Source organism: Podarcis cretensis (genome assembly GCF_951804945.1).
Source record: "Podarcis cretensis genome assembly, chromosome: 6".
Taxonomy (NCBI): Eukaryota; Metazoa; Chordata; class Lepidosauria; order Squamata; family Lacertidae; genus Podarcis; species Podarcis cretensis.
The window spans coordinates 45,029,813-45,057,538 of record NC_137175.1 but is presented as its reverse complement, the minus strand read 5'-3'; the positions used below and the strand labels follow the sequence as shown (position 1 = coordinate 45,057,538).

The 27,726-nt window shown below is 45.1% G+C and overlaps 2 protein-coding genes across 2 annotated transcripts in view; one reads left to right on the top strand and one right to left on the bottom strand.

The window, feature by feature from the left end:
* On the top strand, window positions 1–26,175 carry PRICKLE4 (prickle planar cell polarity protein 4). The gene is made up of 8 exons (XM_079980885.1): window positions 1–53; window positions 15,913–16,081; window positions 17,296–17,403; window positions 18,776–18,913; window positions 19,555–19,758; window positions 22,123–22,309; window positions 23,450–23,773; window positions 24,865–26,175. The coding sequence occupies exons 1-8, from the start codon at window positions 37–39 to the stop codon at window positions 25,434–25,436; spliced, it is 1,719 nt and encodes a 572-aa protein (XP_079837011.1). The 5' UTR covers window positions 1–36; the 3' UTR covers window positions 25,437–26,175.
* The window catches only part of LOC307219172 (uncharacterized protein), a 29,908-nt gene continuing 28,271 nt past the window's right edge, over window positions 26,090–27,726 (bottom strand). The window contains exon 20 of the mRNA XM_079982172.1: window positions 26,090–26,954. Within this exon, the coding sequence (XP_079838298.1) occupies window positions 26,775–26,954 (180 nt within the window). The 3' untranslated portion in view covers window positions 26,090–26,774. The remainder of the gene's footprint in view (window positions 26,955–27,726) is intronic.

Sequence of the window (27,726 nt, the reverse complement as noted above, 5' to 3'; positions counted from 1 at the left end):
ACCCTTACATGGGAGTAAGAGCTCCCTTGGAGCTCAATGGAACTTCGACCCTGGTAAGTAAGAATAACCTTTCGATTCTAATTGGTCACAAATATCACATTTCGTTTACTTGGGATTATAGGTTGCATCTTTAGTCCTCTTCTAAATCTTTTGTTGCAAGTGAGTGTGTACCTGTGTACAGGCGGCCCGTAAAAATGTTTCCTGCCTTGATAGTTACTGAAAACAGAACCAGATGATGATAATTTGGATGAGAAAGAAATATTTCTTTGTTATCCCTCACCTGTGGACAGAAATAACAGTACATGCAAAATCTTTCCCCTCTTTGTGGCTCCATAGGGTACAAGTTACATTATTAACATGTGGCTGCACCCAAGTCTGTTTCATTGCATATACAGGAACATGTTGCCAGCTGGAATCTCCTCTAGCATGCGTATGGAGCAAAACTTGTGTATGCATAAGATCAGTAGAAGATAAGTTAGTTAGTGTGACAGCAGCACACAATCTGAAAGGTATGACCCAGGGTGCATTGCAGCAAAGTCAAAGATGCTGGGGTACTTTTTTTTTAAATACCGTAGATTGCATATTGTCTGGTTGGTAACTTCAGAATATTGCAGCCTTGGAACACACATAAGGTACATGTGAGTTTCAGTACAGAGGATATACCCATGTAGGATTTGTGCATTTGTGAAATATGCCCCTTTCAAAAGGTGAGCCTGTAGCCTTTTATTCCTAAAGCAGCCTTTGCCAACCTTGTGCCCTCCAGATGTCTTGGACTACAACTCTCATCAGTCCTAGGCTGGGGATGATGGGCGTTGCAATCCAAAATATATAGAGGGCACTAGATTGGCAAAGGTTGACCTAGAAACTACTTTCTTTCTGTTACAGAGTTTAAAATGAAATCTGGAAAAGATAATGAATAGATTGACAGGTGTATGTAAATGTTAGGTAGTTGTTTTGAGTATTTGGTCTGCTGAGATTTGTGACTACAGTGCTGAATCTAATTGTATTCAGGTGCATTGTGATCTGTCCTGGGCAATCTACATTATTGACAGGTGCATCTGCCGGTGCAGCACTGATAGGGGACCTGAAATAATGTCGAGATTGGTGTGTCCGCCAGGTTTTTCTGTATTGCTCCAAAAAGAAGTCTGATAATTTGAGAAGTACGGTTAATACTTCCTTTAAGGAAACAGGAGCTGTCAGGGCTTTAGTTTAAACTTGCCTGAACTTTTAAAACCTGGAAATCTTTCCCTTCAATTCAGATAAGGAAAGCAAGGCTGGCTCTGCTTACTCCGACTTCCCTTCTAACTGCATTCTGCACATGCTCAGGGGGTGTTCTCAGATTCATCACATATTCCCAGAATGGGCCCTGTCAATGAAACAAGTTGAGTCTAAACTAGGGTGGGGAACATCAGACCTGGGGGTGAAATGTGCCCCCCAAACCTCTCTCTCTGGCCCTTGGGACTCTGCACGCCACACACCCTCCCTAAACTCCCCCAGCCCTTGCTGGCTCGGCTTTGCATCATCCTTAAACATTTTTGTCTGGCAGGACTATGTTCTTGGAAGTATGATCATGCTGCTTGCTTGCTTGCTTGCTTGCCTGGATGAAGAGCAGAAAGGATTGTATAAAGATTTAATTTGCATTCATTGCTCCTCCATCTTTTGCTTCTGGCACCACCTACTACCAGCACCACTCACTACTGGCTTGTGACTCTTTTGCTGGAAAAGATTCTCCACTTCTGATGTAAACCCTGCTGGTCACCTTCTCGGGTTAAGCCTGGGCATAATGCGTCCCACTGCTTTGGATCTACTAATGTATACGTTACCTGTGTCAGTTATATTTTAGGGAGATTTCTGTTGGAGAGTGGACTAACATCAGGCTCCTCAGTTAATTCTGTAACGTCGAGGTCAATCCCTTCCCCACAGCCAGATAGTTCCTAACTGAGATTTGTGCTATTATTTGCAGGGGGAGCAGCCAATAAACAAATTTTCCCAAAATTAAAAAGTCAGTGCCCAGGCTAAAATTTAACAACCCTAATTCAGAACTATTGAGGCTTTTTCCCCCTGTAGGATGCTGGTGGAAAGGGGAAGCCCACAATCCAAAGCACACTTAATTCCATGTTGGTCACGAGTAACTAAGTGAGACTTATTTCTGAGTAAACCTATTTAGAATCAGTCTGCATTAACCCTTTTAAATGCTAGAGGCAATCTTTAGGCTGCAGATAGGATGTGTGCATGGAGTTTAAGTGTTCTTCAAAGCTCCCTGCAAATTCATCTTCCAAAGGAAAAAGCTCCCGTCTAACCCTCTGCCTGATGTGCTTATTTTCTTCATGTGAGGAGGTTACATGGGAAAGCATTCAAAAATACAGTCCCTTACATGTAGCCATCAGCAGTACATCTCTAAGAGGATACTGTACTACTATATGATATAGATCAGCCACTAATAGTGCAGTCCTAATCATTCCATGACTGCAAGTATTTACGTGTGTGCAACAGCACTTCCCTCCCTCCTTCTGCCATGAGTACCCCATGCCTTCCCCAAATCTGCTCTGGGGTGTTAAGGAAATCTCAAGAACAGATTAGGGTGTTAGGCAGAGTAAAAGGAGTGGGTTTCATTGTTGAAGCAGAAATTATTTTGTTTATGGAATGAATCAGGTAGCACCACTTTAGATACAATCCCATGCCTACTCAGAAATAAGTCCTATTCTGAGTAGACATGGTAATTGTTTCTTCAGACATTGCAATCAACAGTAGCAGGTGTATGATTGTTCACTGTACGTAATTCACAAATTCAAGATTCAGAGGTTGTTATCACAAGGTAGTTATCCTGAATACTATTTTCCATCCACACAAGCAAATAATTCCAGACTATTCTAGCCATACCCCTTTGCTGTCCACTGAGTATTCTAAATATCAGTGGTTAAGTTTGGGGCACCCAAAGAGATAATCCCACCTTATTTTTTTAGTGAAAAATACAACATGAAAAAGAAGTGAGTCCAAAGTTTTTTGTATTGTTGGGAGTGGTCGCTCTTTGTCAAAATGTTTCATCTGATTTATTGTAGTAGTTGTAATAATAATAATAATAATAATTTTATTATTTATACCCCGCCCATCTGGCTGGGTTTCCCCAGCCACTTTGGGCGGCTCACTGCATATATGAGAACATACTAAAACATCAAACATTAAAAACTTCCTGATACAGGGCTGCCTTGAGATGTCTTCTAAGAGTCAGATACTTGTTTATTTCCTTGACACCTGAAGTGAGGGTGTTCAAGAGAGGGCACCACTACTGAGAAGGTCCTCTGCCTGGTTCCCTGTAACCTTGCTTCTTGCAGTGAGGGAACTGCCAGAAGGCCCTCGGCACTGGAGCTCAGTTCCCAGGCTGAACGATGGGGGTAGAGATGCTCATTCAGGAATACTGGGCCAATGCCATTTAGGGCATTAAAGGTCAGCACCAAAACTTTGAATTGTGCTTGGAAATGCACTGGGAGCCAATGAAGAGCCTTTAGGATCAGTGTTACATGATCCTGTCGGCCACTCCCAGTCACCAGTCTAGCTGCTGCATTCTGGATTAGTTGTCGTTTCAGGGTCACCTTCAAAGGTAGCCCCATGTAGATCACATTGCAGTAGTCCAAACAGGTGAGACCATCTGCAGGGAGGTAAGGTCTCAGCTGGAGTACCAGGTGTAGCTGGCAGACAGCTGCCCTGGACACAGAACTGATCTGTGCCCTCTATGGATAGCTGTGAATCCAAAATGACTCCCAGGCTGCACACCTCGTCCTTCGGGGGCACAGTTTCCCCATTCAGGACCAGGGAGTCCTTCACACCTGCCTGCCCTGGCCCTCAAATGCAGTACTTTCAGAATTCAACCTCAATCTGTTAGCCGCCATCCATCCTCCAACTGCCACCAGACACTCACACAGGACCTTCACTGGTTCAGATTTGAAGGAGAGGTAGAGCTGGGTATCATCTGCATACTGGTGAACGCCCAGCCCAACCCCCCTGATTCTCTCTCCCAGCAGCTTCATATAGATGTTAAAAGCATTGGGGGGAGGACGGAGCACTGAGGCACCCCACAAGTGAGAGCCCAGGGGTCTGAACACTCATCCACCAATACCAATTTCTGGACACGGCCCAGGAGGAAGGAGCGGTGCCCCCAGCTCCCAACTCCTCTAGATGATCCAGAAGGATCAATGGTGTCAAAAACTGTTGAGAGATCCAGCAGGACCAGGAAACAGCTTCCACCTCAGTCCTTCGCCCGCCGGAGATCATCGACCAGCTGAACCAAGGCAGTTTTAGTCCCATGATGAGACCTGAATCCCGATTGGAAGGGATTCAAGCAGTCCACATACTCCAGGCATGCCTGGGGTTGTTCAGTGACCACCCGCTCAATCATCTTGCCCAAGAATGGAAGATTTGAGACTGGGTGATGGTTGGCCATATTGGCCAGGTCCAAAGATGTTTTTTAAGAAGTGGTTTAATAACCGCTTCTTTAAGCAGGTCTGGGAAGACACCATCACAGAGGGAGGCATTCACCACCCTGTGGAGCTCATCGCCCAGCCCTTCTTTTGTATGAGCCAAGATGGGCAAGAATCAAGGAGACAGGTGGTCGGTTTCACTTGTCCAAGAAGCCTGTCCACATCCTTGGAGGTAACAGATTGGAATTGATCCCACACAACTTGACCAGACAGGACTCTAGCACTCTCCTGCCCTGGCCCCACTACCACGGTGAAATCTACGGTACCTCTTTCCAAATCTGAGCAACTTTATCTGTAAAACACTTTGCAAAATCATTGCAGGAGATCTTGGGGTCCTCACTAGACCCCAGTGGTGAAGTTGGTTCCAGTAGATTGCGGACCACCTGAAAGAGTCTCCTGCTGCTGTCTTCTGCAGATGCAATAGAGGTGGCAAAGGAGGTCTTCTTCGCTGTCACTATCGTCACTTGGTAGGCTTGACGTTGAGCTCTAACCTGTGTTTGGTCTGATTCAGAATGAGTTTTCCTTCACCAGCGCTTTAGCCATCTCAGCAATTTTTTCCTCTCCCTCAGCTCTGGGGAAAGCCACAGGGCCGTCCAGGCTGTATGTAATCGGAGAAGATGCTTTGGAGCCAGACAGTTGATAGCCCTGGTTAACTCTGCATTCCAGCAGGCCACCAGGGAATCAGCTGAAAGGCCATCAACATGCAATAAACATCCCTTACCACTCTTTGGAAACCATTTGGATCCATTAAGTGGCGGGGGTGGACCATCCGAATCGGTCCCACCTCCCTGCAGAGGGTAAGGGTCACAGAGAAGTCCAGTTGCACCAGGAAGTGATCCGACAATGGCACTTCTTTTCTTTCACTTTTACTTAGTGTCAGATCACCCATGTCCATAGAGGTGAACGCCAGGTGTAAGGCATGTCCATGGCTATGAGTTGGGCCACACTTATTCAGCGACAGCCCCATGGAGGCCATGCTTTCCATGAAGTCCTGAGTGGCCCCTTGTAAGGCCGTGTTGGTATGGATGTTAAAATTCCCTAGGACAACCAAACTAGATGTCTCTAAGCAGGCTTTATAGTGTTGCCCCAGCAGCTGGACCATGCCCAGCTGGGGCAGCAACTGTTCCCACTTTGCTTGCCTGCCCAGGGACCTGGTCTCTGCAGTCCTCTCTGCAGTCCTCTTCACTTCTGTAGCAGCAGCAGCAGTCCTCCAAGTGGGGGAGACAGTAGTCTCCCCAACAGTTGCTGCCGCCACAACAACAACATGAGTCTCTGGGTGGGGAAGATGGCAGTCCCCCCCCCAACAGCCGCCGCCGCAGTTATCCCTGGATAACTGGTTGTATAGATAAGAAAGTGCTTTTGAGGTTATTACTGTTCTTGTGTTGCAACTTCAAGGTCTCATGGTAATTTTGAATGTCATGTTGTTTTCCCCCTTATGCTGTTTCTTACCCACAGTTTCCTTATTATGCTATCCAATCACAGAGGTGCATTAGGGTTTGTCTACCCTGCAGCCTCAGCCTCTTCCTGCTAGGTGTGGTGTCAGTTGTGGTTCATCATGAAAAGATTTGCAGCCGTTCCCCAGTTGGCATTCGCTCTGCTTCCCCATCTCAGCTACAATTCTCTTCTTTATTTTTTTATTGCAGAACATTATTGTTTCTGGTTTATACAAATCTGTTCTATTTGCTTTGGGGAAAATTTGTTCCTCTTTGAAGAGATACAGTTTGGCATGAGATAAGACCACGCTGATACCACACCCAGGCTGATTACAGCTGTAAACTGAAAACATTGTTTTCAGGATGATGTTTCGGCCGTGGGGGGTGCTGCATGCCACATTGCAGCTCCGAAAGTCAAATGCAGGTCAGGATGGAAATTAACCTTTTCTTTCCACACAGTGGGGGCCAGAAGCACAGCCTTCGATTCATAACACTAGGTGGGAGTCATGGGAAAACACAGCAGATTGTGAGCATGAGCACAATTTCCTCTGGTGATGCATTCTGGATGTTTGTGCTGTTAGGGATAGTAGATATGAAATAACACCTGCCGTGTGTTTTGTACAGGGATACTTCTCACAGTTTCTACTCTTCTTTCCCATCCCTCCTTCCTTCTGATTCAGTGAATCCAGGTCTACCCCAGGTACCAAGGATTCATGTGATGACAATTGTCATTTTTTGCTGCATATGCTGCATATGCTGCTTGTCAAGAGAAGACCAATCACATTGTGGTCTGGGAGACAGGTATACCTGTGTATTCTAGTAGGCAGGAATAGTATGATGTACATCAGAGGTTTATTTAGAGTTAGGCTTTATTATTGGAGGCTACAAAACAGTAAAGTAGAACATTCTTGCCATCAACTCTAGCATGTGAGGGGGCAGTTTAATTAAATTGTATACAGTTGTACCTTGGATCCCGAACGCCTTGCAAGTTGAACGTTTTGGCTCCTGAATGTCGCAAACCCGGAAGTGAGTGTTCCGGTTTGCAAACGTTCTTTGGAACCCAAACATCTGACGGGGCTTCCACAGCTTCTGATTGGTTACAAGAACTTGGTTTCCAAACGTTTTGAAAGTCAAACAGACTTCCAGAATGGATTCCGTTCAACTTCTGAGTTATCACTGGTAATGGGAGTGGAAGTAATTTGGAAGTGGAGTAGGCGGACATGGTGAAGGAAGACATGAATAATTGTATTAATCGGATAAAATTGGTGTTGTTATAATGAGGCTGCTATTGGAATGATATTGGAAAATCAATAAAAAATATTTTTAAGAACATTATCACCATTTTGCATGGATAATCTACAGAATGGATTTTCATGTTATACTTCTATAATAAGGGCAATGCAGGTGTGGTGGGTTATTTTCCTCACCATTGTTGAAACTTCCCTTGCCTGGCCCAGGGCTGCACTAGAGGGGAATATCATTGCAGAAGATCTTTTAGATAGATCACTTGAAGAACAGTGGGTGCAGTTTTCCTTCCCATTGCAGAAATGAGCCAGGCAGAAAAGGTTTAAACCTCTCCTCTCAACCTGGTGCTGCGGTGTTATTCACACTGTTGCTTTGGTTTGGAGTGCCTTTGGGACTGGACCTGGCCTATGTGTTAAGAGGTTCACCACTCATGAAGTCGTAAAAAGAGCTTGCTGGGTCAGGCCAATGGACCATCCAGCCCAGCAATTCTCTTCTCACAGTGGCCAACCTGATGTCTATGGGAAGCCCACAAGAGCTTCTCTTCCCTCCTGCATTTTCCAACACCTGGCACTCGCAGTCAGAAGGATACTGCCTTCAACGTGAAGATAGCCATTGTGTTGGTAGCCCTTGAAAGCCTTTACCTCTTTCAAAGCTGTCCCAAGTTGGTGGTCATCGCTGCCTCCTGTAGGAGTGAAGAAGTACATTCTTTTCTGACCTGAATCGTCCAATGTTCAGTTTCATTGGATGTCCACAAGTTCCAGTGTTAGGAGAGGAGAAGAAAAAAAATTCTCTGTCCACTTTCTCTGTGCTGTGCCAATGTTCTACACTTGTTTCATATCACCTCATACTGGCCTTAACTAAAAATCTCCATATGGTGGGCAACCTTTCCTGATAGAGTTTCTCCATCTCCTTGATCAGTTTGGTTGCTATTTTCTGAACCTTTCCAACTCTATAAAGATGCTTTCTGGGTGAGGTAACCAGAAATGTATACAGTATTTCAAATGCAGTCGCACCATAGATTTGTGTAATAGCTTTTTAAGACAGTGGTTTACAACCAGTGTGCTGTGGCACTTTGGGGTGTCTTGAATGGTGGCCAAGATTGTTCTTAATTGTGTCTTGTGTCTTGGAGCAGCACTGCCTCTGCTTGCTGCTCCAATCCTGTTATTCCAGTGTTTGCCTACACGTTTCTAATCAGACTTATTTTTACTAAGTTCATTGTCTTCAGCATTGTTTCCTCTGAGCATAGGCTGTCCTGGAAAATCCTATACATGGATATTAAATTTGGTGATGGGGGTGGAAGTAATTTGGAGGTGGAGTAGGAGGACATGGTGAAAGAAGACATGTGCTAATTACTTCCATAAAGTAACAATTTCTCTTTATACTGTTCATATGGTTTGTTTGTTTTTTTAATGTACTTTTGGTGGTGGTGGCTGCTTTGGGTTTTCATTTTGAAAGGAAGATGAGATGTAAAGTGGGAAAAGGAGTAAGTTTAGTAAAGGAAGCCATTCCCTTTTAGCTGGTAGGCAGGATGGAATTTACTAATTACCAGGACTGATTACAAAGAATTGTCAACAGCCAACAGCCGGTCTGATTGATTAGTCACATAAAACCATTGAGTTAGAAGCACATGAAAGGATTAATTCTCACGGAAGGATAGTTGCCAGATTAAGCCAGATGGTAACACAGTTTTGTTTATTTTTTCAGCTTCATGTTGTGGGTTCACAACATTTTTGATGAGTTACACTTTCTCCCCAGACACCCCTGAATTAAAATTGAAAGCACATTTCACCCTTACATTGCAGAAGATTTATTTTAGATTATACAGGTGACAACCATTCTGTGCAGGAGTTCCTGTACCCTGTGTGCATCGGCATAGCTTGTATAAGTGCCCTCTCCATCCCATTTTGCCCCCGTTCTTCCTTCCTTCGGGTCCAACCCATGTGTCTGCAATTACGCGTCAATTGGATGCATCTAAAATGGTCGTGCCTGTATAAGAATAAAGGTTATCCACCCTTAGAATTGTTTCTGTATGAGTTCCTGTCGTAGGCATTACTTTTGACTCGAAGAACAATGCTATAGGGCCATCTTCTCTGAGGCTGGATTAATCTGCTATGTGCCTGCATCATGTGTGACTGAATGAGCTGGTACACCTGATGGTAGAGTCATGGCTGAATCACCATGCCCCAGCACAAGCTGCTTGGAAAAAGACCAGGCCCCAGCAATAAACAATACAGACAGGAAACTGATAACCTCTTGGGTGGGTACTTGGGTCTCTCGAGACCCCTTGTTTTGACTGATTTATTTCTCACAGCATCTCGTTCTCTCATCACCATAGCACACAGTTTTCACAATGCCTGTTTTTAACGAGTGCTACTAAAGCTTTATTGGGACGCAGGTGGCACTGTGGGTTAAACCACAGAGCCTAGGACTTGCCGATCAGAAGGTCAGCGGTTCGAATCCCCGTGATGGGGTGAGCTCCCGTTCCTTGGTCCCTGCTCCTGCCAACCTAGCAGTTCGAAAGCACATCAAAGTGCAAGTAGATAAATAGGTACTGCTCTGGCAGGAAGGAAAATGGCGTTTCTGTGTGCTGCTCTGGTTTGCCAGAAGCGGCTTAGTCATGCTGGCCACATTACCCGGAAGCTGTACGCCGGCTCCCTCAGCCAATAAAGTGAGATGAGCAACCCCAGTGTCGGTCACAACTGGACCTAATGGTCAGGGGTCCCTTTACCTTTACCTTACTAAAGCTTTCTAGTTTATGGCGCTGCTGGAGACCCCAGCCATAAGCAAAGCAGGAAGTGCAGATGTCATTGCCACTTCTGACCAGGTGGAAGATGGGAAAGCTTGGGTTTTTCCATTGCTCAGTCAACCTACTTCGTCATGAGAGAATGGATGGGGTGTGCTTAAAACAGGTGTAATAATTCATCATATATGTGACCCGCTGAATCCTAGTCCAGTGCTGGCTGAGCTCCAGTCCAGTAAAGCATCCTGTGTTAAGTATCCTGTCATGGGGTGTTACAATAGGGATGGTCCTCCCAGCTAGGAATTATCCACTAATGGTGTTCTAGGACTATTAGAGATTCATTATTTCCCCTTCCAGCTATTCAAATACCATAAACTATAGTGGGGGAAAGCACAAGCTGTTTAAAATTGTTCTTTTAATTTGTATTTTTGCCTTTGGACCCATGATGGTATTTATAGGTGAGGACCCAGGGTAGCAAGGCTGGTCTTGCCCATATGTTATGATTACAATGTGCAAGCTGTTTCAAGTGTGGATCCCCCTTGCTCACGACATGGACTCTCTTCACACAATGGCAGTGATCCACCTGGCAACCTGTTGTACGCATTACAGATGCTGCGTAAAAAAAGCTGTCAACTGAAAGCTGTCTCAAGTGACTGTCATGTGACAATTGTACTAAGTCAACAGTTGCCTTCATGTTTTATGGGTGGTCAAGGTGTATGGAGCTTTTAGTTTTGATCCAAGGCCCCATCCTGCAGAAATCTCCTTCCAGAGAGAATGGGCGTTATGTGCTGTAGTGTCCTGAATTCATAACTGAAAAAGCTTTGAAGCAAAACAGATGTAGGGAGATAAGTGAGGTTTTTATTCTATTCAAATCTCTCAACAATTTGCTGAACAAGATTCCATCTCTTGAATGCCTGTTGAATATGCATTTTGTGGTGCAAGGTTCTTCTCACCTGCATGATTACACCACCTTCTTTGCATGATAATGCCCTCCTGGTGAAATCAAGCCGGGCTTCGTTTTTACATGTTAAAATGTACTGGACTTGGAGAGAGATGTGATATACAGCTAGACAAACCTTAACATGGTTGTTTCTTGGAATCCAGAGAAAGAGCAGTCTCCCATGCCTTTTATTCCTTAGCTAGCACTTTAAAGATTAACAACTGTATTATGACGTAATTTGTGTTTTTTTCATCAGATGAATGAAGTGTAATCCTAAATTAGCAAGTGGAGGGGGGATGTAGAGGAGTGAGATCAGACACAAAAAGAACAGACATAGAAATTACCTGAAAGCAAAATTCTTAGGGTCATCAGTCAACAAAGCACTATTGGTGATGCTGGCATTGGTAAACTAGTTAACAAAAACAGCGTGGTGATAAACCCACAGTCTTGATTATAGCCACAGCTGATTGAATTTAATTGTCTGATAAAATGTATTTCAGTGGTTTCCTGCTGAAGTTTCCCTTCCCTTCAAAGTTCCTTTATTCAATATGGCCATCTTAGAAAGTGCCCTGGTGGGATTACATTTTAGGCTTTTGCTTCATGCAGTCTGGTGGAGCAGACTGTGGTTCACAAACAAATCTACTGTAATAGATATGTTGGTCTTTATGGTGCCACAAGACTGCTGTTTTTTCTACAACAGACTTTGGCTATGAAAATGTCATACATCTAAAACATATTCCCCGTCCCCAAGAATCCTGGGAACTGTAGCTTAAGGGTGCTGCAGTTGTAGCTCTGGTGGGGCAAACAGTTCCCAGGATTGTTTAGGGGATGTGTGTATATGCAGCCTAACATGACTACCCTTCTGGAAACTTCTAAGTTATCTGTGCTACTACTGGATTCTGGGAAATAAGGTGATGGGAACCAGCAGAATCTGAACTTTTTGTTTTCCCTCCTGTTTGCTAGCTAATTTGCTGAGTTAATTATTGACCCAAGTGCACAGCAGCATAACCCGAGCTCTCTGCACTAATTACATTGGAAGAGGCAGCTCTGAGCCAACGACAGGCATGTGTGGCTAGACCCAAGAAAAATAACAGCCTGCTTATTAGGCCAAGGGATTTCAGTTTGAGGCTGAAGCTGAAAGTTTGCAGCTTGGCTCTTCCATTCTCTAAGCTGCAGTTTGCTCCTTCAGGTGCCTAGTTGCCCAGTGTGCTTCTGTGAATAGTGTTGAAAAAGGCAAGAGTAATGGTATAACTAACAGGACTGTAAAGGTGAATTTGTGCAAAGTTGTTTTCAGTCTTATGTAAGCTAACAAAAGAGGTCAGGGAATATTTTTTATTAAAGTACAAAGCACTTGGGTGGGTGGTTAAACTATAAAATAGACTTTCTAGAACTCCTTTGTGTGTGACTCAGTGAAATGTCCTTTAAACAACCTTCTGCATGAAACAAGCCCTCCAGAAGTTTGTTGCCTACAGTTTCCATCCTTCTTGACCATTGGCCATGCTGGCTGGGGCTGATGAGAATTGGGAGTCCAACATTCATCTGGAGGGCCGCAGGCTGTGGAAGGCTGTCTTTATTTCAGACAGAACTCCTGTGTGTCTGTCTTTCTGACTGAACAAGGAATTTTGTGCTAGTTAGACAGAAGGAGCTTTCACATCCCTGCATGCTGAAACAGTATCCTTGTTGTTGTATATACGATCTTGTCACCTCCTTCCACACTTTTCCTAAAAGCATAGCTGCTGATCATTCATCATGACTCTGTTGCATCTAACTAACCCTTCCCCAGCCCCCATCCAGAATCATCTCTTTTCTCTCTCTCCTTCATTTGGAGCTGGGACAGGAAATCTAGCTGGAGAGTGTTAGACTCTGGGAAGACATCCAAGCAATCACAGCAGTTGAACTGAGCCATCAAACTGCAATCTCTCTTTCGTTTTGGAAACAGATACACAGGAGGAAGGAAATGAGCAAGTTCTGGAAAAGAGAACTGGGAGATGAGTCCACTTCTTTCCATGGTGTAACCATTAACCAGGAAAGCTACCCAGTGTAAGCCCCCAGTGCCCCAAGCTTCAGGGAATGATTAACACTGCAGGTTTGTAAGGGTGTGGAGGGGGAAAATATTCCCCCCCCCCCCCGCCACAGAGGGGAAGAATAGATTACAGCTCATCCTAATGCCCAAAGTCAAAGTGTGCCTGTCTCCCGAAAATGAATTTATGGGCAGCAGCAACATACTTGGCTTGCAATTATGGCAGCACTAGAGAAAATACAGCAGAGTTCGCTCTGACTCACACAACCTTTTTGAGAAGATTCTATGGCAGCCTAATCTGAATTAGCACAGTCACAGTGTTGATAGGTTTGCTACACACCCAGATGCCAGCATACATATCAGCAACTGTATAACATTTTGCACACAATGGTAATGGATTATGCTGGTGATCTGGGCATGTGCCAAGCATATGAAGGCAACCAGTCACAACACGAACATTAAAAGTGTGTTGATTGAAATTTCTATCCCGCCTCTCAAATCCCTGAGGAGGCTTAAAGACCAAATAAAAATAATTGCAGCAAATTGGCGGTATTGAAACCCTAAAGTAGCAAAATTAAAACCGCAGCTAGATTTCCAAAGGCTTGCCTAAAATGGCAGGCTTTGCAAAGCATTAGGCCTAGTTAACAAAAGCAACAAATGTTCCTGGACTTTACCATTTCAGACTGCAGGCAGGGGATGCCGGAGAGACAAATTCCAGCTTAGCCTTCTCTCACATCCCAACCCCCAAAACAGAAAAGCATTCAACCATCCAATTTCCCTTCCACAATCTGAAGTGCTACAGGTCTGCTATAGTTTTGCACTTCATTGGTTGCTTGTGTAAACTATTTGGCTTTAGATCAAGGGGGTAGGGGAGAGGTTTTAACACTTATCATAAAGAAAAGTTATCCAGGTTTGAGCGAAACTTTCAGCAGTTTTTAACACCCTTTTTTCTTTTTAAATAATTCTTTTTTTAAAAAAAATTCTTGGATTACAAAAGTACATACAGCATCTCTGTTTTCCACTTCTGAGGGTCCTTTTTCAGAAAAACAGAACCCTTATATTTTGATGTAACAGTGCCATCTAGAGTGTCTGGGGTTTCAAACTAAGGTAGCAGATGGAAAAAAGGACAGGGGCTTCTGCACCTTGTAACAGCTGGGGAAAACTGACAAGCCACCTCTGCTGGAATTCTGTCTTCTATACAACTGTTAAAGTTCACCTGGTAACCCTCTTTAGAACCCCTGCAAGGAATTCCTAAATGGACCAATATCATGGATTTTATTTCCAATACAGTACATCTTTCAAGGGACGCGGGTGGCGCTGTGGGTAAAACCTCAGCGCCTAGGACTTGCCGATCGCATGGTCGGCGGTTCAAATCCCCGCGGTGGGGTGCGCTCCCGTTGTTCGGTCCCAGCGCCTGCCAACCTAGCAGTTCGAAAGCACCTCCGGGTGCAAGTAGATAAATAGGGATCGCTTACCAGCGGGAAGGTAAACGGCGTTCCGTGTGCTGCACTGGCTCGCCAGATGCAGCTTGTCACGCTGGCCACATGACCCGGAAGTGTCTGCGGACAGCGCTGGCTCCCGGCCTATAGAGTGAGATGAGCACACAACCCTAGAGTCTGGCAAGACTGGCCCGTACGGGCAGGGGTACCTTTACCTTTACCTTTACATCTTTCTAGGTAAAGGTAAAGGTACCCCTGCCCGTAGGGGCCAGTCTTGACAGACTCTGGGGTTGTGCGCCCATCTCACTTAAGAGGCCAGGGGCCAGCGCTGTCCGGAGACACTTCCGGGTCACATGGCCAGCGTGACATCGCTGCTCTGGCGAGCCAGAGCCGCACACGGAAACGCCGTTTACCTTCCCGCTGGTAAGCGGTCCCTATTTATCTACTTGCACCCGGAGGTGCTTTCGAACTGCTAGGTTGGCAGGCGCTGGGACCGAGCAGCGGGAGCGCACCCCGCCACAGGGATTCGAACTGCCGACCTTTCGATCAGCAAGTCCTAGGCGCTGAGTGAAATGCTTTTCATACAACATCTCAGCTGGTCTACACTGGCTAGTTGTTCTGTAATGGAAGTTCAGAGCTATTAAGAAAATGGAACCCGCATCTTTCTGATTGGCTACTTATACCAATGACATCAGAGACAGAGAGCTTCTTTCTCTATTGGTTCACACCAGTGGTTGCTTGTGAGGAAGGGAGGCATAGGCAGTTGGGTCTTTGCTGATGGCCACCACTACTCCAGAGTCCGTCCGTCCCCCTCCCCATGTCACAGCCACCTCATCCTGCTCCATCGCCATCTCAACAAATGTAACAGAACTACTGCAAGAAAGATGCTACTGCCTCTGTCCAGTCCTGTCACAATTCACTGCTGGCTCATACCACATTCTTTCTAATAGGTCTCAACTTCCTATAAATGTGTGAAGTATTTTCTTAGTTGCCTTTTCTCCTTGGAGCTACCCAAAGACCAAAGATGCTCTGTAGGGACTTGCACTCTTTCTCTGAACATGTTTTCTGCATCTTTTTTTTAGCATTCATCTCAGGGTCTCAACACTACTCAAGTAGATAAAACCCAAGACACTGCTTAAGGTGGTAAAATGCAGCTCGGTCATATTGGTCTTTTTATTTTGAAAATCTGTGTGAGACTTGTTGCCTTCATTTTCCCCCAGTTAGCATTCTTACAGCACACATGACCAAGTCCAACAGGTGATACAAAAATGACAACAGCACCTGAACTCTAACCCCTTGCTAGTTATGGAAGCAAATCTCCAAAATTTTGTGCAGCACTTGGGAGGATCCCGGTTCCAGGAGCCCATGCAGCACAGTGTTCTTCTGGATATAGCAGTATTTTGGCTGTGCTCTTATTTTTGTACTGCATTAACTCCCTGCCTCTTACTGTACACCAAATGATCCTGCTATAGTTTTAATGCTCCTAAAGTTCTCGGTGATGCTTCCCATTGAACAGATGGATGACCGAGATGATCACAGTTATTGGTGACTTTGCTATGTGCATTTGGGGAGTCTATCCAAGAGGGGCCCAGTCACTTCACACAGGCACTTCTTTTCCAGCGCTTCCGTTCTGCTGATGTCTCAACCAAGCCCTACTTGGTCCCAGAGAGAGAAGGCTCCATGCGGTGGAACACTGGCATACCTACTACCTGCTTCATCTTCAGACAGTGATTCTGGCTGCGCCCTGGAAGATTACTCGGGGCCTGTCACGGAAATTCCCCCAGCAGAGGTAAGGCAGAACTTGATGATATATTTATGTGGAAGACTGTTCTAAATGTTGCAATAGTTTTTCCTGGAAATCTCATGGCAAGTTTGCCTTTTCTCCATTTTCATCACTTCTAATTGCTGACAATGGCAAGGCTGCTGTTGATTATTATTTTACTTCCCTCTGAGGTTAGAAACCAAAAGCACCCAGGGCAATTCCAGACAACCTTTTTTATTGAGCATTCATCTTGATTTGTTTGCAGGTAGATTAGACCAGGGGTCAGCAACACTTTTCAGCCATGGGCCAGTCCACCATCCCTCAGACCATGTAGTGGGCCAGACTATATTTTGAAGGGGGGGGGGATGAATGAATTCCTATGCCCCACAAATAACCCAGAGATGCATTTTAAATAAAAGGGCACATTCTACTCATGTAAAAACATGCTGATTCCACGGGCGGGATTTAGAAGGCGATTGGGCCGGATCCGGCCTCCGGGCTTTAGGTTGCCTACCCCTGGATTAGACAATGTTGTCTATTTAATGAGTGAATTCCTTCTTATATGTCTGTGGGGAGGTTAGATGACATTGCGTCAAAACAAGTTGTTGTTCCACACTTTCCACTGCCTGTCCTCATCACCTTTCCTCATTCCCTTGTTACTAAAAGTCCATTCTTTTGGTTAGGTTGCACAAAACTCCCAATCAACTCTAATTGTGCAATCTGAATTTGATGGTATGTGATTCAGCTCCACTCCAAAGCAGCAACAGCTTGGAAGTACCCCCAGATCTGTTCCATCAGTGCTGTGGCACACCCTACCTTTTCTGGGTTCTGATTCCATGGAAAGAAGAAGAGTTGTGGGTAGGGCAGTCAAAAACAGCAGAGCAAATTTGGCTGTCTATTGCTGCTTGCCCAAGTACAAATGCAGCAGAGAAAGGTTAGCTTTTGAGAAACACAGCCTTTTGGGGGATAGGTTTCTATGCTGTAAATGCATGCTAATGCAGACGAATGCTAAGCCAGCTCTCCTCTCCTTATTCTGCCAGTTCCTTTTCATTAGTCCTTCAGCAGGAGACCCAGTTCCATTGGGCTTTACCCTTTCCCACGGGAAACATCTCAGATCTCCAGCCAACTCTGCCAGGGGGAGGGTTGTGAGGGAAGACAGCGGTGCAAGCAGGCATTGTTCCCTAAACTCATAGGGAAAACACAACTCCATCTCTGCTTCTCAATCTTGTTTGCTTTTGCAGGTGTCACCAAACTTTGACTCTCACTCATCAGATGCAGTCCCTGTTGCCACCCAGAACCAGCTCCGCATCAAAACTCTCCTTCAGCAGCTGCCCCCGCAAGACTGCGATGTAAGATTCCCATTCTTACATTCTGTCTTCATTAGGCAATCTTGCCTTGGTTGGAAAAACTGATTAAAACTCTACTCTTTTCCAGACCACAAATAGTTGGGTACTCATTTTATGCACTAATAAATGTTAACACAGCCAGTGCCTCTAAAGTGGTTTGGGACAGATTTGTGCTCTTATTTATAGTCTTGGAAGCACACTGTAATTCTAATTAAAGTCTAACCACATAGCTTCATACTTATTCTATGGAAGTACTGCAAAAGAAGGTAAAAGTGTAACATTGGTTCAGTTCAAATCTTCTACCTTCATTTCCTTCCTCTAATGGAATAAGACAGGTAAAGGGTGCTACTGGGAAGGAAGAACAGGAAACGAAGATTGACTTATTTAGCCCTTGCTATTTGTTCCCAAAATTTAGCATTCAGAAATTTAGAGACTGTGTACTTGTTTCTGCACTTGCTGATCCCCTTGGGTAACATACATATTCCTATCACAAATTCTTTATTGCCTCAAAAGTTTTGTAGCTCTAATGACATACTAGGACCAGCAAGCCAGAGTTTGCTATAAATACTGTACTAATGGAAGGCTTTATAAGACACACCAATTAGGAAGCTAGACAGAACAGCTACAGGAAAATCCTGACTCCACCTGTCAGAGTCTGCTGCCACCTAGTGACTGGACCATGCAGTGACAATGTCCACACAAATAAGTTCTCCTTGCACTGTTTGAAAGACTGGCTCAATTAAACCCAATAGTGCAATGCCTTTGTTCTTTTAAAATCTTAGTGTTAAGATGTATGTGATGGACAAAAACATTCCAAGGCACTAAGGAAAGTCAGTTACCCTGCAGTCATATTCAACATACTTGTTAGAAGTCAGTCCCATTGAGCACAGTGTGGCTTGCTGAATAGACATGTGCAGCATTGCATGTGTTAAGAGTTGGGTGACAGTTTTCTACGGTATCAGGATTTACTATTAGAAATAAAGTAGAATTTATTTTGTTATGTACTGAAGTTCTCACCCTGGGCCAGCAGGGGGATACTGTAGATAGTTTTCACTCAGGTCCACATATGTAAATAAGGGATCGAAAGTGACGTTCAATGATTGGATAGTTACAGAGAATGGTTACTGTTGCATTCTAGTGGAGCTCTATCTAAGCAGGCTGGCTGAACCCTTCAATTCAGTTCTGTTCTGGCCTGTGAATAAACAAGAGCTGTTTGAAGAATCGCTGTGTCGTCTGATATGTTCACCGACAGCTTAACATATTTGATGTCCAGTTCTTCTGAAATCAATTGTGGATTGTTTGATAGCAGCTGTCGGCCTGGAGAAAATCTGAATGCTCTTTTGGGTCTTGACACAATCTTGTGCTTTTATTTAAGGCAAGATATTGCCCATCCATTGGTGAGGAGGAAAGGGAGCGGCTACGGATATTTGCTTCACAGCGACGGCAGGAATCCCTGGGACAGGGAGTCACATGCCTGGTGCCCCCCACAACTCACGGGTGCTTTTGTAAAAAGGTGAGCCATCCTTTCTTTAAAACTGGACACTAGTGTTCTCATGGCTGAGATGCCTAAGTCTAAGATCTGGGTTTGCTTTCCCCTGGCTAAGCATAAGAACTAGAGAAGATTGACGCTGCACACATGTTTTCTATGGATTGCCATTTGCTCCAGTTGAGCTGAGTGGGTTTTAGTAGGGAAAGGTCCAAAGCTGTAAGCTGCCCAGAAATGCTGTATACCACCCAGAGTGGCTGAGGAAACCCAACCAGATGAGTGGGGTATAAATAATAAAATTATTATTAATTATTATTATTATGCAAAGGGGGACTCTTGGATGCAGAGCTTTAAAGTGCGGACTGTGCCAGGAAAGGTAACTGTGGATAAGCCTTTTATTATGTATTAATTTTCACTGATGTCAGGAACCTTGGAAGCCTGTTGTGAGGCAGAAAGACACAATATTTAATGAAATCCTTTTTCACAAAAAAATTGTTGAAACGAAAAAGTTGATTTCCCTCTCCCCCCTCCCCAAAAGGCTAATAAGAGGGTATCACACGTCCATGAAGATCACAACCTGGGTTGTGGGTAGCCAGCAATATTGTATTGCAGGAAGAGCAGATAAAGATGCACCATAGATAAAAAAGTCCTTTCTGCTTGATTTACAGTGTGGTAAGAGGTTGATCAGAGGTGAAAAAGGTGTTTATGCACCTAAGCTGGGAGACCAGAGCTACTGGCATCCTGCCTGTTTTGTCTGTCACACCTGCCACCAGCCCCTAGTAGATCTCATCTACTTCCAGCAAGATGGGAAGATCTATTGTGGCCGGCACCACGCAGAATTCTTCCGCCCACGCTGTGCTTCATGTGATCAAGTAGGTATACACATATAAAAACACTTGGGGTCTTGTGTCAATTCCTAATCTCTGCTTGAAACTATTGATCTTAATCTACCACCTTCAATCTGGTTAGGACTTGCAATGAAAAATTGAAAACTTCATAGGGATTGCAAGATTTCTCTCTAGAGATCAGCAGTTACCTTATTTATAATCTCCACCTATCCACAATGAGGTGGTTATTTGCCGTCTCCAAAAGACCAAACTTTTCTCTCTGTAGTAAGGTAAAGGACCCCTGGACAGTTAAGTCCAGTCAAGGGTGACTATGGGGTTGTGGCGCTCATCTCACTTCAGGCCAAGGGAGCTGGCGCTTGTCCAGACAGTTTTCCGGGTCATGTGGCCAGCATGGCTAAACTGTTTCTGGCACAACGGGACATCGTGACAAGTGCCAGAGCACAGAAACACCATTTAGCTTCCCGCCACAGCGGTACCTATTTATCTACTTGCACTGGTGTGCTTTCAAACTGCTGTGTTGGCAGAAGCTGGGACAGAGCAATGGCATCGTGCCCCACCGTGCAGATTCAAATTGCCAACCTTCTGATCAGCAAGCCCAAGAGGCTCAGTGGTTTAGACCACAGCACCACCTGCATCCCTTTTACCTTTCTCTGTAGTGAGAAGTATCAATTAAAATGATGTTATATTGTAAGCAGGGAGATGAGGTTTGTAGTTATTCAGGGGAATGAAGTTTCATCCACCTTGTGTGTTCTTTGACTATCCCATGAAGGCATCCAGATACCGTGGAGGAGCCCTTCCAAATTTAATCTGAAAAGTGCTACAGTGGTATCTTACAGCAGGCCCACTGGTTCACTGTGGTTTGACCTGCTAAAGGCACAAAACTTATTTCCATGCTAAGTAAATATCTTAGCATTTCCATGCTAAATAAATATCTGCTAAAGGCATATCTTGGAGATATTGTGGGTTCAGTTCCTGACCCCCATAATAAAGGAAATAGAGTAATAAAGTGAGACACACTATTTTTGGGGTGTTTCCCAGTGCATATAAAAGTTATATTTACCGTATTTTTTGCTCTATAAGACTCACTTTTTCCCTCCTAAAAAGTAAGGGGGAATGTGTGTGCGTCTTACGGAGCGAATGCAGGCTGCGCAGCTATCCCAGAAGCCAGAAGAGCAAGAGGGATTGCTGCTTTCACTGCGCAGCGATCCCTCTTGCTGTTCTGGCTTCTGAGATTCAGAATATTTTTTTTCTTGTTTTCCTCCTCTAAAAACTAGGTGCGTCTTATGGTCTGGTGCGTCTTATAGAGCGAAAAATACGGTACATTATACTGCACTCTATTAAGCCTGCCCCCCCCCCAGCTGCAGATGTAGGAGGGGGGAAACCCAGCTCCAGCCCTAACCAACTCCATTGCTGTAGAGGTGTGGGCTTCCTTCCGCAGGAAGTGGCCAGGCTGCCTGCAGCTGCACCTGCATCTTTGTAAGAAGCAATATCTGCAAAGTGCAACAAAGTGAAGTGCAACAAAACTAGGTCTGTGTGTATATACTAGGCTTGAGGCTAGTGCTATGCATTCTGCATTTCCACACAAAAAATAATACCCAAGTTTGAAAATCTGTTCTGTTTTTATGAGAGTTGATGTTTAAATTTCTGTATTTGCGAAGATAAGTTAGAAATTACGTAGGCTGGATTTGGTGAAACCTTCAAGCCTTAAATTCCAGTAGCCAGGAAATAATGTTACGGCACAGTTCCCATTAAGGGGAAAATCAAAATAAAACAATACGTGAATAAATATATGATGTTTCCACAATGTGTTCAGTTCAGAGAATTTTATTTTGGGACAGAGTAGGGACGCGGGTGGTGCTGTGGATTAAACCACAAAGCCTAGGACTTGCCAATCAGGTCAGCGGTTCGAATCCCCACAACGGGGTGAGCTCCCATTGCTCGGTCTCTGCTCCTGCCAACCTAGCAGTTCGAAAGCACATCAAAGTGCAAGTAGGTAAATAGGTACCGCTCTGGCGGGAAGGTAAACGCCGTTTCCATGTGCTGCTCTGGTTCGCCAGAAGTGGCTTAGTCATGCTGGCCACATGACCAGGAAGCTGTACGTTGGCTCCCTCAGCCAATAAAGCAAGATGAGCACCGCAAACCCAGAGTCGGCCACGACTGGACCTAATGGTCAGAGGTCCCTTTACCTTTATCTTTACCTTTACGTACAGCCTTGCTTTTAGGTACAATAACTATGCTGCCAATTTTGCTGAATGTAGTAAAGCTTTGGTGCAGAAAGCTTTATTTTCTTGGTCTACAATGACAAAAGTACCTCAAAGAATTAGGAGCCAAAATGCACCCCTCAGCACACTGCATGCTTGATATCTGGCATTCTCTTTGCCTCTTTAGTTGATCTTCACCTCGGAGTGCATGGAGGCAGAAGGCATGCGCTGGCATGAAGAGCACTTTTGCTGCCTCGAGTGTGACTTGCCCCTGGGGGCACGGCGCTATGTCATGAAGGGTGGCCAGCCCTGCTGCTGTGCTTGCTTTGAGAGTCTGTACGCAGATGTCTGCCAAGCCTGTGGAGAGATCATTGGTAGGTGCTGAGCATTTCTGTGGTCTTGCATAAAATGCAGTCGTGTCTGGCTGCTCAGTGACAGATGGACCTTTTCTGTTGTAACTACAGTCCTATACTGAGTGAACTCCAGTGAACTCGATAACCTGTTGCTCATGTAATACAAAGCTAAACCATGCCTTTGCATGAAGCTGCCAGCCAGGATATCACAGCTGCTTTGCTTTTCCTCTAGTACTGCTGCGTACTGAGCCATGGTTTGACTTCCATGCTTTTCACACGTCTCATTCCAGCCAAACCGCAAATCATAACAGACCTTGGTTATGGCTCATGGTTTGTCTGAAATGTAACAAACCATGAACCCGGGTTCAGATCCAAATAATGGATTGGCTCACAGCAGTAGGACTGGAGAAGGAGCAAAGTGGCTGTGATCTCCTCTCTAGTGGCCCAGAAGTCTGCACACTGACTAAGCTATGGCTTACACGTTACTGTAGCATGCAAGATGAGCCGATGGATCTTCTGAGTAAGGTATTGCACTGCACTATTATTCTCCATGCATTTCACTAATCCCAAGCCTTCTAAAATATTATTTGCAGTAATTGGTTTAATCTATTATAGTATGGTTTTAGAAAGCTTTCCCCTTGGTATAAGCATTTAAAGCAATCGTATAATAATCAGACAGATTCTAAACCTTTCAGTTAATATTATTCACAAAACTGGTAAATGTAAAAGCCTTACAAAAATCCAGTCACACCCTCTTCAAACTAGAGGCAATCTGGTAAATGATGAAGAAACATCGGTATAACTCTGTAGCACCATTGGCACTACAACTTAACTCTCTTTGTGATCAAGCAGATGGATGGTAAAAGTTTAGCTTGTGTCATGCAGGGGCTCCTGGTGGAGAATGTGATAAACCATAGGCTGGCTGGGTGAAGTGGCCAAATTAATTTTCAGCCTGTATTATCTCATCATCATACTGTCTTAGCAGTATGAAAGCCAGTTTTCCTTTTACTTTCTCATTTGGGGTCTGAAATGTACCTGGGCATATCCACTATTTAACCGGGGAGGGGTGCGCAAGGAGGCCACATCAGCAATAAATGCAAACGAAGTTCTGCATTGAAATTGCCTATAGTTAAACTAGTGTGCTTTGTTCTGCTCTTGCAGGTGTTGACAGTGAGCAAGCCACCCTCCAAGGTCAGCACTGGCACGCCAAATCCTGCTGCTTCTGCTGCAGCATTTGCAAAAAAGCACTGCAAGGCCAGCTGGTCACTACTCAAAATGGGCTTCTCTTCTGCTCTGAGGCCTGCAGCTTAGAGAAGGAATCGGCCTTGTCTTCCACTGGCTCAGATTCCTCTGACTCCGCTTTCATTTCTGTTCCATCCCCTGACTCAACACCCATCTCTAGAATTAGATACAGCAGCCCAGGCTGTTCCTCTGCAGCTGCAAGAACCAACCCTAATGCCTGTGAGGAAACAGCAGATTCAGATGGTAAGATGTCTGTGGTGATCAGCCTTCAGCAGCAGGGATAATGATATAGGCACCTTTGAGCCAAACCAATAGAAGGCTCCCCAGTCCTACTTTATTCTACTCCTAATGTAGTGTTGATTCCAGATTTTTTTAAATAGTGGTAGGGGGAAAGGTCTCCTGAGTGACTGAGTTAGCTGCCCTTACTGAGTGAGCTTGCTGCCGTAACCACAGCACATTTGCTTGCCATGAGGCCCAATCCACACTGTTACACAGAAGGGGCAAGAGACGCTTGCTTGCTCCTCCCTTGTCAAGGCTCAAAAAGAGGCCACAGGGCTCAGCCCTGGCGAGGTTTGGGCTTCACTAGATGCCAGATTCTGATTCCAGATAGCATCTCTGCCCGATAATAGAAAAGGTTGATGTTTATGCTTCTTACATGTCTGTCCTGATAAGATTATCTACAATGGAGAAGGGGAGCCTGTTGCTCTCTAGATCAGGGTAGTCCTCAGCAATATTGACACACACACCCTGCCAGCCCTCACACTAGCTTCCCAAAGCTGGGTAAGCAAGATGCTGGGCTTTGGGAAGGAGGCATGAGGGTTCTGACAGGGTCCTTGCATCCCTTTCCCAAAAGCCCGGCACCTTGCTTAGCCAGCAGTTGTGTGTAAAATTTTGGCCTTGCTCCCACTCCCCCTTTGATGACAAAGCAGTGTGCAGCCTGCAGGTCCTATGTCAAAGTACTCTTGGTATATAAAGTTGGACTGCTCTTCTCTAGATGTTGCTGGACTGCACCTTCCTTCATCCCCAACTAGTTTGTCATGCTGGGTAAGACCAACAGCTGGAGGCGAAGCCACACAGCCTCCCCCGCCCTTGCCTTAGACTTTATTCAGCAGTCAGACTTGGGAGTTTAGGGTCGTCATACAGGTGACTTCTGTCTTTTCAGACCAAAGGCCCACTATTAAAGCAAACCTGTATTTGGGGATCCATTTCTTAATACTTTACCATATATTTGTATGGTGGTGCGGCTGCTCCTGTTGCAACCCACCTTGGATTAAGGCATGACCCACCAGTTGAAGACCAGTTCTCTAATATATGCTTGTTCTTCTTATTACCAGCAATGGAAACACTTCACACATCTGGGGATTCATCACTGTGTCCTGAGTTCAGGAGCCAAGAAGAAGCAAGCACTATTTTCCGAAAGAGAATAGCTTCCCAGCTGTTTGATAAAACTGAACTTCTGACTGATTCTCCTCAAGCAGAGCGGGAAACCTCTAGCCCCTCTAGGCTAGAGGTAGTTCACAGCACTGTCAGTTTAACGGAGAACCAACTGCTAGGGTCCACTTTCCCACTAACACCTCAGCAGCAAGTTGGAGACGATCCCTTTAGGGGCAGCGCTTCCGAAGCCCCACATGCATCAGTGTGGAACAGGGACTTCTCGCAAATGCCACCCAAGGACAGCACAGGCAAGCAGGAAGCTGTGGTGGAACAAGACAATGCTTGGTGCCCTACTTGCTCATCCTCTTCAGATTCTGACTCTGAGCCAGAGGGCTTCTTTTTCGGAAAGCCCATCCCAAAGCCTGGGGCCAGACGGATTGTTCTACCCGATATGGAACAAGAGACACTTGGCAAAGGCATAGGGTGGGCAGCCAGAGCACGTTCGAGCAACAAACACTGCAGTATATGTTAGTTTGGGCTGGTGGGGAGGAGGGAGAAGAGAAAGGGAACGTAGTTCTTGGATACCCGAAAAGTGTTTGCGGGGGGGCGGAGGCGGTGGAAATAGTGTCACAAGCAGACATCTTATGTAGCAATGCGGTTGATGGGTGTGCGTCCCTACAAGTGCAAAGCTGAGGAAGAACTGCGAATAAGCAGACTTGAGTGAGAAGCAAGACTTTCACATATACAGAGGTTTGCATTGCCAATTTGGTCACATTGTGCATTTTCAGAGGCTTTAGAACTGGCATTTTCCTCCTCAAAGGCCTGCAGCTCCCCCTTCCCCTTTTTTCCTAGTTACACAGGGAAGAAACATGTAAAGATTAGTATAATTCAGCAGCACCTTGTGGGCAGGACACTCTCAGCTTCTAAACTCTCTACTACAGCATGAATACTTAAAGAAGCTCACTGGCCAGCACATGCTGTAGTGTAGAGCGTGTGAAACAAGCCTGTACCCCTTTGTTCACCACCTGCACACATTTTGCGCAAGTTCCAAGATCCTTCTGGCCCCCTACCAGCTCATCCTTCCAATTTCTGTGTTTTCAAAAGGTGCAGTGTGAAGAATAAATAGGTTAACCCTGCCTTAATCATTGAATGCTTGACTTGGCAACTGTAAGCAGGATGCTAAAAAAAAGTTATACAGTTCTATCTGTAGTTGTCTGAACAGTGATAGTTCAGGGAAGCCACTCTCAGCAAATAAAGGCAGCTCCAAGAGATGTGTTGTCTCCATCAGTCATTTTTATTTAAAAAGATGTTTTTAAGTTCTCGGGAAACAAATCTAAAAAGCATTTCACAAGAGTTTTGTGGGTGGGGAGCTACTAAAGCTTCTGCACTGGCAGGAATCCTCCATTTTTCTCTCTGCCTATAATAGCAGGAGAGCTGTGGTTAGAGAGATCTAAAAAATGCAAAATTAGCCATCCTACTTGGAAATCTTGATGCAAGATTAAAAGGCAAACCTTTCCAATAGCTAACCCTAACAGGGTAGTATGCCAAAACCAGGTTACCACTCCCATTCAACTTACTCCTGCAATGAATTTCTGACACCTTCAGAAGTCCCTGGGGTGAGTCAACACTTCTCAAAACAATCTACTTCTGAAAAAATGTCCTTATGAGGTGGTGTTCTTTTTCTCCCATACTCTTGAGCATCTGCACAATACTTTCAAGCCTTACCCTTGCTGCTGCAGTCAAACCCTCGGAGTTTCTCATCTTCCACCAAGAGGAAGCTAACCTCAGTGCCTCAGCTACCAAATCATGCAGCTTCCCATCCCATTCACTCTGTTGTGCAACATGCCTTAAGACTAGTCAGATCATCCTATTAGATGGCATTGGCCAAGTCATAGCTGTCAATGAAGTCCTTCAGCATGCATTCATAGTAGTTCCCGATCCTTCTCAAGTTGGCCCGCAAGGCTGCTTCCATCGCCTCCTCCATGCATGGCTTTGTTTCCAACAGCATGGCAGTCACCACTGCAAAGTTGAGGAGGACTCGCTGATAGGCCTGCAGGAAAGGGCAAAGTGTCTGTCAGGCAAAAGCGCCAGCGATCTGAAGACTGCCACTCTACACAGTTCTACCTCACTTATCTACTGGGCTGGTCACATTCAGTCCAGAGTCCTAGCACACCAAAAACCCAGATTGTAAGAAAATAATTTTTCTAAGGAATTATTTATTTAATGCTGTAGTGGGGAGATAGGCTGTAGCTCAGTGGTACAACATCTGCTTTGCCTGCAGAATATCCTGGGTTCAATCCCTAGCGTCTCCTGGTAGGGCTGGGAATGCCCTGCCTGAAACTCTGGAAAGCTGCTGACGGTGTAGATAACACTGAGATAAATGGGCTAATGATCTGACCAAGTATAAAGCAGCTTCCTATGGTGTTGCCCTGTGTATGAGGACCAAGACATGTGCTTGCAAAGTGTGTATTTGCTGCTTTGTTTAATTTTAAATGTCAGTCAAGACAATTTGAGATGTCGCAAAGCAGTATGTATACACTTCGCAAACTTGCTGTCAGAGGTGTGAACCTTTTTTGAGTCTTGGGACCATGTTTGTTTATAGGCGCCCCACTGGGACCCTCCAGCAAATATGACTGGACGATAGGACTACTCCCCTAAAACAGCCTTTGTCAACCTGGTTCCCTCCAGATGTTTTGGACTACAACTCCTCTTAGTCTGTGACAGGCCCCTTTATGCTTGGCCTCGCACAAGCCTTTTGTGTCTGATACAGGAGCGAAAATAACATGTGACCTTCACAATAATCGTGCTTCAGATCTCCCAGT

Coding starts and splice junctions, on each gene's coding strand:
- PRICKLE4 (XM_079980885.1), top strand. Junction 16,082..17,295: donor CGGAAATTCCCCCAGCAGAG/GTAAGGCAGAAC, acceptor TTGCTTTTGCAG/GTGTCACCAAACTTTGACTC. Junction 22,310..23,449: donor AGCCTGTGGAGAGATCATTG/GTAGGTGCTGAG, acceptor CTGCTCTTGCAG/GTGTTGACAGTGAGCAAGCC.